Source organism: Pelecanus crispus, chromosome 3 (assembly GCF_030463565.1).
Source record: "Pelecanus crispus isolate bPelCri1 chromosome 3, bPelCri1.pri, whole genome shotgun sequence".
Classification (NCBI taxonomy): Eukaryota; Metazoa; Chordata; class Aves; order Pelecaniformes; family Pelecanidae; genus Pelecanus; species Pelecanus crispus.
This window is the reverse complement of record NC_134645.1, coordinates 116088574-116099561: the sequence shown is the minus strand read 5'-3', so window position 1 is coordinate 116099561 and position 10988 is coordinate 116088574. Positions and strand designations below refer to the sequence as shown.

The 10988-nt window shown below is 47.1% G+C and overlaps 1 protein-coding gene across 3 annotated transcripts in view; it reads left to right on the top strand.

The window, feature by feature from the left end:
• Window positions 1-7391: 7391 nt before the first annotated feature.
• Window positions 7392-10988, top strand: part of NOL10 (nucleolar protein 10) — a 52812-nt gene continuing 49215 nt past the window's right edge. For 2 of the 3 annotated variants that reach the window (XM_075706774.1, XM_075706772.1), the window contains exons 1-4: window positions 7392-7457; window positions 7964-8009; window positions 8784-8882; window positions 9663-9740. In XM_075706774.1, the coding sequence (XP_075562889.1) occupies window positions 7392-7457; window positions 7964-8009; window positions 8784-8882; window positions 9663-9740 (289 nt within the window). The remainder of the gene's footprint in view (window positions 7458-7963; window positions 8010-8783; window positions 8883-9662; window positions 9741-10988) is intronic. The other variant, XM_075706773.1, reaches the window with a different exon arrangement.

Here is a 10988-nt window from a genome sequence, read left to right as displayed (position 1 = left end):
TTAAAGAGTTTGGGGACTTCACTAAACCATCCAAATGTAATTAAGGGTTTCTGCTTCATAAATATCGTGTCTCAAATTTTTGGACGCTTGTAGGCAAAGCTGAAAACAAGATGTAAAAAGAGCTCTGCTCAACCTATAGGCTGTGAAAGATGCCGCTGGTGAGATGGAGTGTTACTTTCCCCTGTGTTTTTCTTCACAGGTTGGATAGGTAGGAGCTGGAGGAGGGCGAGCTGCGGCATACAGAGACGGTATCAGCAGAACCAGATAGATCCACGGGAGACTCCCACACGGAGACTCCCGTGGATCTATCTGGTTCTGCTGATACCGTCTCTGTATGCCGCGTAGTTGTCTACTACTAACTAGTACTAGCTCTGTAGTACAGAACTAGTTGTCTACTACTAACTACACTAACCAAACAGATCGGGGCGGGACAGCGAGAAGCAGAAAGCACACAGAAATCTCCCATTCGTCTCCGAAGGCTCTCCCCGGAGCGCACACACACACACACGCCTTTGCTCTCAGGTGCGTGGGACAGGCAAGATTTGACACTTGCCTCGCACGCACCCCCCGACGCGGCCCCGCCGTGCCGGGCCGCTGCCTGCGGGCAGGGGGGGTGCTGCTGCCGCGGGCAGGGGGGTGCTGCTGCCGCGGGGGCCCTGCCCGCTGCCTCACCTGCCCGCACTGCCTGCCCTGCCCGCTGCCTCACCTGCCCGCTGCCTCACCTGCCTGCGCTGCCTCACCTGCCTGCGCTGCCTCACCTGCCCACTGCCACATCTGCCCGCTGCCTCACCTGCCCGCGCTGCCTCACCTGCCCGCGCTGCCTCACCTGCCTGCGCTGCCTGCCCTGCCCGCTGCTTCACCTGCCCGCTGCCGGCCCTGCCCGCGCTGCCTCACCTGCCCGCTGCCTGCCCTGCCCGCTGCCGGCCCTGCCCGCTGCCTCACCTGCCCGCGCTGCCTCTCCTGCCCGCTGCCTCACCTGCCCGCTCTGCCTCACCTGCCCGCGCTGCCTCACTGCCCGCTGCCTCACCTGCCCGCAGTGCCTCACCTGCCCGCGCTGCCTCTCCTGCCCGCTGCCTCACCTGCCCGCGCTGCCTCACCTGCCCGCTGCCTGCCCTGCCCGCGCTGCCTGCCCTGCCCGCTGCCTCACCTGCCCGCAGTGCCTCACCTGCCCGCGCTGCCTCACCTGCCCGCTGCCTCACCTGCCCGCTGCCTCTCCTGCCCGCTGCCTCTCCTGCCTGCGCTGCCTGCCCTGCCCGCTGCCTCACCTGCCCGCTGCCGGCCCTGCCCGCGCTGCCTCACCTGCCCGCTGCCTCACCTGCCCGCGCTGCCTCTCCTGCCCGCTGCCTCACCTGCCCGCGCCGCCCCGCAGCTGCCAGCCCGGCGCCGGGGGCTGGCGTTGGGGCGGGCGCGGCCACGCTGGGTGAGGCGGCCGGGGCAGGGCCGGGGCGGAGCGGGGGCAGGGCCGGGGCGGAGCGGGGGCGGAGCGGGGCAGGGCCGGGGCGGAGCGGGGCAGGGCCGGGGCGGAGCGGGGGCAGGGCCGGGGCGGAGCGGGGGCGGAGCGGGGCAGGGCCGGGGCGGAGCGGGGCGGGGGGCGGCCCGGCAGCGGCGGGCAGGCGGGAGGGCGGCAGCCGCCCAAGCCACGCCGAAGAGACGCGGGTGGGTGCGAGGGGGTGGAGGCTGCCCCTGGGAGCGGTTGCCTTGAAAGCCGCTAGCAGCTCCAGCTCTCGCAGCTTTTCATCTTTTTGCTGTCTTTTAGACTCGCAAAAAGAGCCTAAAAGAGGCCATTTGTTTTCATTAAACACTGACTGTCTTTAGCAAGTCTGAAGGTTTTGGAATAATTAAACTTTTAGCAAAAGCTTGTTTCTGGGACTTCCCTGGGTGCTTTATTTAACAAATACTCAAGCGGCGCAGGAGTCTGCAAGGTAGCGATGCTTCTTCCTTGGTAGAACATAGCTGCGGCTTTTAGTCCTTACTAGGTCTTGAGTTTGCCTTACGCCGCCTCAAGTTTGCTTAAGATATTGGGAGTGTTTGCTCACTCGTTTGCAGGAATGTTCTGCAGACCCTTCTAAACCAGACACACTTTAAAGGAAACAATCTAAACACGTCCAGTACCTGCCCTTGAGCGGCATCTCTGCAAGCGGGAATTTACCCACTTCACAGAGAGCACACGGTGCATCCACTGCTCATTTTCACAGTCTAATCACTATACTATCACACAGCTCTTAAGCAATCTCTCCTACTACTGGTGTTTAATTTTCTTCAAAAGACAGTGCATTTTTTTGCTCATGTTCCTGTGTATCAAACGAAAATGAAGCCCCACAAGAAATTAAACAGAAGGGTGCTCTTGGTTTTCCGCATGATCTGTCCTAAACTGAGAGGGTTTCAGTTGCTGGGGCCAGGCAGGTCTGGTCGTGCACAGAAGCAGAGCTCTTGACCCTTCCAAGAACCTTAAATGAAGACCCCTAACGGGTTTAGGTATCTCCAGCCCTAGGTAGAAGCAACTGATGGAAGACATCCTGAATCATAGTCTGGGACTTGGACTGTTCCATCTAAATCATGCTTTAGGTAGCTAACATACAGGTCAAGCTCTTAGACTCTAAATTTGTAGACTCTTTAGATTAGCCGAGGATTCATCTTCCTTTGCTTCTCTTTAACATTTTTAGTGATATATAAAAAAGCAATACATGTGTGGAGGAGGAAAGTCTGCACTGAAAGCTCTCCAGGAAAAGACACTGAGAAGATTTGCAGCTGAAATAACCACTCTATGGTTTTTTTTTGGCTTGTTTATTTTGTTTTATTCTTTTTCCTTTCTAGGCTAGACACATTCAGTGTTCATAACTGCGATTATTCTAGTTCTTTTCAATCATGGTGTCCCCTAGGGCACAACAAAGGACTTTCCAGAAGCTATGCAAAAAACCTAACATATTGATGTGTGTGATGGCATTCACCAAAATAGTGATTATTGTCTCATCTTCCTTTTTTTTTTTGTTTCTTTAGACTATACATTTTAATAATGAAAACAGAATTAGATGATGTTCAAGTATGTACATCATATATTTCTACCCACAGCCTAGTGTCTGAAAGGTATAGCAAACCTCATCACCCAGATAAGGCAGTTCTTTCCCAGCTCAAACCAAGTAGTTTTCACTGGATCCTTGCTGCAGTCTCAAGCCATGGAAATGCTTTGCATGATTAATTTTAGAAATGTTATGGTCTCATAAGCTTCTTAAATTCAGAATTGTGTCGGTTGACACTAGTGTTAAGAGATGAGAAATGTTATTTGCTGCAGTGGCACTAGCTGTTGGGGTTGCTTCTGTACACATGGATGTTATAGTGAATAAGGTAAAATCCAAGCTGAAGGGTTGTCAGATTTCTAGATTCTACAATATATGTTATTTCCTTCCTAAATGTTTTTACTGCAACAATGTCACTTTTCTGTTTCTTATTTTTTCATACAGAATCATTTGCCTTGGTTACTTTTATTAAAGTGGCAAATATTTTGCTATTTAACTTATTGTTTTAATAGAAAATTACTAAGGAAACTTGATGTTAATGCCTAAGCACTGTCCTATTGAATGTTTTCTATTATCACATTTTCTGCTTTTACTGTGACTTTTAAATCTTTTTTTTCCCCCATTATACATTTTTTTAGGCTGGATGAAGCAGCAGTGAAGGTGGCAGAGGGAAGGAGCATGCAGCACCACATGCCATGGGACATGGAGAGTGTGCTGCACGCTCTGGTGGTAACACAGCTATGACAGCTCGTGTCTCCCCCGCCATTTCCCTGGCTGGGGCTGCATGTTGTGCCATGTGATCTCAAGCTCCCTAATTCCCTTGTGATCATCATGTGCCTTTCTGCTCCCTTTGATCCATCAATGCAATGAACCTTTATGCGACTTTGCCTCTCTCTGTGTTTATGAGTACTTCTTCAGATGTCACACCAAGGAGCAAAACTCTGCCTCCAAACTGTCATTAAGAGCACTGAAATATCCTACTTGAAGTATCTCCCGAGGCAAATTTCTCTAGCAGACAACCAAAATTAATTACCTAGACAATTATGACATTGATAATAACGGGAAAGCTTATGTTTTAAGCTTGCAAAACAGCAACCACAGAGCCGGAGTTCTCTATAAAACAATTTACGCATCTATCACATGTGTTACCTGTTTAGTCTTCTACTAATATGTGTGTGGGGTGTTTCCCTCTGCTTAAAAAGAATCTTTAAAATTCCTATTTCCTAGTCCTGTGAGTGTTTTATTATTATCGTAGCAATGTATTTAAAATTATAGTCTAAAGTTTTCAGTGAAGGAACTCTTCTTCCATCTTGATAATGGATAATAAAATACTATTTAAATGAAAACATTTTTCTGTGTACTTTTAAGATTAGCGTGCAAACTACTTCTTATCATAATTCCTTAGCTGTGTATCTATTTCTTAATTATGTTAAAGAATACTGGTTACTCACTCTCTCTGTATTGCGAAGTGCAGCAGAACCTTCCTGATGAATTGCATCTATTTACTTTTGGACACTGAACATGAAATGTTGTTTCGGTGTGAATATACCTGAAAACTTGTACTTAACATAATTATAAGTATGTACATACTGAAGGGGCACTGTCTAGTTATCATTAAAATCAGCAAAGGTAACTTATAAGCACATTGTTTCAGAACACTGCACCACCATGTCTGTCACCAGGTAATGCACACAGCAAATCCTGACACTAGAAAAAGAAAGGAAAAGCAAGCAAAATTTTTGCTCTTGGCTGAAAGAGTCCTATATCACACCTATTTGCAGTCAGTACACTTACCTGCTCATTTATTTTCGTTTGAATGGAAAATCTGAAAGTATGTCATTACTACACGCAACAAAGATTCATTATACACAGGAAGCAAAATACTTTGTTAAAGCTTCTCCTGCATCATTCAGATCCTGATTTTTTTTTTTTAATTCTGTAGTAAGTGTAACAGGAAGATTTGGCTGCTCCTAAGTTATCTGGACTGAAATTTTAATAGTCCACATTCTAGCTGATCTTTTCCCCTTCGATTTTCTAAGAATTCTTAAATGTACGACTGGCCAGGCTCAGATTTATCAACTTTGCCTGAGAACTGAATTTGACTGAAAAGAACAAAAAGTTAATTCCAAGCAACTTGAAATAAAACAGCGTTTCCTGCTGTGCAGCCAGAAGCTCTGGGTTCTGCCCCTATTCTTTTGCACTGTGGTCAGTTAAATGCATCTGGAGAATGGACAGGAGGGTCAGGAATCCTTGGCAGTCTCACCTAAACAAAGTCACATCATTCTCCAGTCTGTAAGAATCTCCAGTGTTTTACACCTCTAGGAATTCTTTGTGGGTTCAGTCCTCCTGACCCTGGTGAATGCCTTTTGAGGTGCCCTGGAGCACTCTGTGGGGCCTTCAGCTGCTTTTCCAGGATGACACTGGTCTTCAGCACATCTTGCGTCACACCAGCCAACCCCCTGCAGATGTCTGGGATTCCTTAGGGCATTCCGAATGGCACAAGACCTCTATGTGTGGACAAGTTAATTCAGCTTCAAGTGTCTACTAATAGCCAGTGGTGGTCTAAGTAATTAGACAGTGGAACCTAGAAATGACTGAGCTCACCCTGAAGAAGACGCTGAGTGGCTACTGAGCTACATTGCTCCTCAGGCTTCATTAACTGCATTTACTAGGGATGAGATTCAGCTGCCTGAGCTTCTGCTGTCACTTGAGATGTCCTTGCACATCCTGCCTGGCCTCCAGCTCATGCTGCAGAACGGCATGGGCTTTCCATAGGTCTTGTGTCAGCCTCATCTAGGTGTCCTGGATATCATACGGCATCTCAAATGCCACTAGACAACCTACATTTAAGCAAGTGAAGGCTTAGCTCTCTGAAATGGGAGCTTCAACATCTAGCACCCACGCAGACACCTATATTTAGGTGTATTAATCTCCCATGAATCTCAGCTACAATGCCCTCTAATATGAACTAGCATAGAGTCCCTTCTAGTCATGATGTTGGTATCATCATTGTTGAAATACATTATCCATTCACAAGACTTATTTGAAATAGCTTCAATTTGCATCTTGTACTGGAGTTACATATTGTTGTGGTAAGTATTTGGTTTTCATTGTTTCTTGAGGATGTATATAGATCAGATATACATTATTTTGATCCTTGTTGTTGCTCTTGTAAGTTAAAGTACTACTGGTCTGACTTTTTCATGTCTGTACTTGTTTAAATGGTGATGCTACAAAGCAATAAAAAGGAGTCTTTTTACATTTGCTGGTAAGGTTGTGATCAATCACATCCCGGATTCATTGCTTTCCATAGATAACAGACATGGGTTTGCTGTAGGGTGAGAAAAGTAACCTCCTCCACCAAGTCTGGAAAAGCAACTCCTGCCTTGCTGATCTAACCTTTAGGCCGCCCGGAATGGCACCACAGCCCGCCTCACGGGCAGACAGGGGTCTGGATGTCTGGGCGTTACAAGATGGGGTCTGGATGTCTGGGCGTTACAAGATGGGGTCTGGATGTCTGGGCGTTACAAGATGGGGTCTGGATGTCTGGATGTTGCAAGATGGGGTCTCGATGCCTGGATGTTGCAAGATGGGGTCTGGATGTCTGGGCGTTACAAGATGGGGTCTGGGCGTTGCAAGATGGGGTCTGGATGTCTGGGTGTTACAAGATGGGGTCTGGATGTCTGGGCGTTACAAGATGGGGTCTCGATGCCTGGATGTTGCAAGATGCGGTCTGGGTGTCTGGGCGTTACAAGATGGGGTCTGGATGTCTGGATGTTGCAAGATGGGGTCTGGATGTCTGGGCGTTGCAAGATGGGGTCTGGATGTCTGGGCGTTACAAGATGGGGTCTCCATGTCTGGATGTTGCAAGATGGGGTCTCGCCTACCAAGGACAGACGCAGACTGTGGGGCGCAGACGGCCGCCCCCGTTACCCCCATCTCCACGAGTGCAGCGCCTGGCAGCCTCTCGCACAGGGGCTCTCTGAGCGTGGGAAAGGAAGGCCTGGAGAAAAGGAAGGCCTGGAGAAAAGAGGAAGGCCTGGAGAAAAGAGGAAGGCCTGGAGAAACTGCCGGCAGCTCAGGTGTTCCGCCACAGGCGGCAGCGCCGGCAAAGCTCGCTTTCTCATGGATTTGCTTCCTTCCCTCGGAGAGGGATTTGCTTCTTCCCTATGAGAGGAAGGGGCGAGAGCCGCCGCCGCCACCCGAGCGGCCCCCAGCCCCCGCGTACGAGCGCGGCCACACCAGGCCCGACCGCCGACCGCCACCCCACCGCCGCTCCCGGCACCGCCGCCGGCGCCGGGTAGAAGGGCCGCGGGCCGGAAGCCAGCCGCCTTCCGCTTCCCCTCCGCCCAGGAAGAGGCGGGCAGGGCCGCGGCCATGCAGGTCTCCAGCCTCAACGAGGTGAAGGTCTACAGCCTGAGCGGCGGCAGGAGCCTCCCGGAGGTGAGGGGGCGGCGGGGCAGGGCCGCCGAGCGGGGCGAGGGGACGCGCAGCCGGGCTGCCCGCCGGGCCCCGCAGCGGGAGGCTTCAGAAGCCTGGGGTGGGCGCCGGGCCTGAGCTCCGGGCCGGGCCGGGCCGGGCCTGAGCTCCGGGCCGGGCCGGGCCTGAGCGAGCTCCGGGAGCCGGCTGCCCCTTCTCCTGTGCGCCTGTGGTGAGGGTGGCGGCCGGGAACGACAGCCAGCCGTAAGGGTTTCTGTGGGCTAAAAATGCGGTTTGAGCGCCGGCATCTCTGACTGTAGGTGTGTTCCTCCACAGCCCCTTAAAAAACGCTACTTTTTTAAGTTTTGTGGACGCGGAATGGTTCAGCTTGCCAGTGGAAATGTTAAAATAACCAAGAGAAAAACAATTAATGGCCTTAAGTATCTTGTACTTTCAAATTGGATAAACTCTAAGCGATTCTTTGGTTCCTTTACGTGTAACAAGCTCAGGATTTACGTATTTTCTTACAGTGGCTTTCAGACAGGAAGAAAAGAGCTTTACAGAAGAAAGATGTGGGTAAGTTTTGCCGTCACAGGGCCCTCTGTAATAGCTGCACATATACAGCATGCACGTCCGGAGGGAGATGCTTTACTGACTGCTACAAGGAAGTTATGCGTAGCTCGTGTTTTAGAAACTACAAAATTAAAGCTATAAGCAGTTATGTTTAGAAGGCCATACTTCAACTTTCTACACAGCTTTATATAAACAGAATATTACTAATATTGCGCTAGATTTTAGGCATTAAATATTGGGGTTGTAGATTGTACAGGAATGTGACAGATGAATTCCCTGTATGGCTTATGATAAAGTCCAACTATAAACTCTTCTATGTATATTATGCTCATCTTAGAGTGCAGGAACATCATAATTTTAGCCTAAATTTGTTATCAAAAAAAAAATATGGCTATTTATATACCATAAGAAGGCTTGTATGAAAACCTAAGCCAACCAAAAATGCATGGAGTTAACAGGAGGATGGAATATATTATACAGCATCTTACGTGTGTAAAATGTGTGATAAATATTTGCTACTGCATTATAGAATAATTTGTTACATAGGTACTACTTCAGAATAGGCATTTATTTTGCAGGGAGGTAGTCTGCATCTCAGGGTTAACAGACTGTGTTAATCTCCTTATAATGTGTGAATTATACTTAAAAGATCTTAAAAGATGTTCCATATATTCAGTTAACTCAACATGCTCCCATCAGAAACCATTACAGTGTTTTGGGCTGATACAATAGTGCGACCTTTAAAAAATAATTTTATTTTATTTTATTTCTTCGTAGATATCCGTAGAAGAATTGAACTTATTCAGGACTTTGAAATGCCCACAGTTAGCACAAAGATTAAGGTATCAAGAGATGGACAGTATATTATGGCAGTTGGTGAGTTAACAAAGCGTCTCTCTGCAGCAGAGGCCAAAAGTGCTAGAAAAATCTTGATTGAAGAATGACTTAGTATTTCAGGTAGAATCGATAAGAGTTAATTTTTAAATGTAGCATTGAACAGAGTTTTGGAAGCTTACTCTTAAGATGTGATAGAGTAGCTGTCTTGGTAGTGGTATTGTGAAATGCCTTTTTAGAATACAGATGTTCTTAGAATCATAGAATTCTAGAATGGTTTGGGTTGGAAGGGACCTTTGAAGACCATCTACTCCAACCCCCCTGCCACTGGGGGTTTGTAATATAGTTAAAACTGAAACTATTTATAATACAGTTAAAAGCTAAGTTTGTAATTATTTTTATTGTGTGTACATAAATTTGCTTTAAATAACTCCTGTTGTTTTAAAGGATGGAAGATAATGCTACATTTTGTAACTGTCAAAGCAGGATCCAAATATGAATACTTTAGCAGGCATTAATAGCATAAGAAGACTTGGTCTTTCAGACTTACTGGAAGGTATTAAATTCTGTGTAATGTATCTGGTAATCAGAAGAACCTACATACGAGTAGGGTGCTTTCAGGCACCGAAGACAAAAACCAGGCAGTAAGGTTATGTTACTCAGAGGCAAGTTTCTCTAGTCACAGCGATTTTGGTAAGATTAGAATACTTATCGTTGAAATGCAATAAAGCCTGTATATGTAAGACGTTATATTTTTAAAAAAAAGCTTTAATGTTATTTTTTTGTGTAATTTTTTTATTAAAGATCAAATTGTTCTTTCAGGAACTTATAAGCCAAGGATCCGCTGTTTTGATACCTATCAGTTATCCCAGAAATTTGAAAGATGCTTAGATTCTGAAGGTTAGTATAAGCTGTGGCTGTTAGTACAAGGTATCTTTCATACATAATTGAGGTTGGATTAAAGTAGAAATTTCCCTCCCTGTGCTGAGGGGAACACAAGAATCTAAGACTAAAATGTCACCTAGTCTTTATCTCTGTATTTTTCCCTTTTCCTCCTCCTTCAAAGTTCTTTCCTCTCTTGTGTGAGGAACATAAAATTTACCTTGAACCAGTAAGCGCGGGACTCAGAGAGTGAATGTGGCTGAAGGCTGCGCTCTGTTTTGGGAATGCTATGCAGGTACAATGGCTGGGTAGCGGTCAGTTCTCCCTTCTTTCCTCTTCTGTGAAGCAGTAAGGTAGGAGAATGCACCGTGGTTGCACCATTGTTACTAAAATGAGTTCTCGCTGTTTTCCCACTGGAGCCCAAGCTCAGTAGGTGAGTTATAGGGTAAAGAGAATTCCCTGAGAGAGTTTTTGGTTGGTTGGTTGGTTCGTTTGTTTTCTTGGAAGCAAGGTACTTAGGGTTATATGGTAGCACAGCCAAGGCCTTAATTACACCTTGTTTGCTACTAATTTGGAGGGAGAACAACTATGGCGAGGAAAGCAAGGAGCCATCTAGACAGTGGGAAAGGGATAATCTGCTGGCAGTGAGACTAGGGGAGGAGGTCAGAGCTGCTGTGGCTCTTAGTTTTAGGATGCATGGATCTGTGGAATGGTGTGTGGTGATTTTTTGTTTTGTTTTGTTTTTTGTTAGAAGGCTGATGGCTGAAAACTGGGATACAGGGGTGGCCAAAGCAGGGAATGAGCATAGAGTGGCTGAAGTCCTAAGTCATTACAGAAGAATGAAACTGGTCTACCTGTGATGTGTGTGACAGTAATGTGAAAAATAAATATTGAGAACTGCTGAATTAGGTCAGGAAAAAGGGGATTAGAGCATGGTAGTGTTTCTATACCCTTTGCCTCAGGACTACAAGGAGTCATGCAGAGTGAAGGGACAGTGCTACACCATAGTAAGGGGCAAGGTGGTAGGGGTTCAGAGAGGCTGGGGAGAGGAAGGTATGGCAAGAGTGAGACCTGCTTTAAAAGAGTAGGAGTCATTGTAATAGTAAATGCTTGCTGGTAATTAGCGCTTAAAGTAAGGTTTTTTTTTTTTAAACTGGCATCTTACTAGACAGCAAAAGTATGTTTAACTTGAAATGTAGTGTAGAGTCACTTCAGGTAACTTTAAATGAGCTATCTCATTTAAATGGAACCAATTTAGCTGAAGCA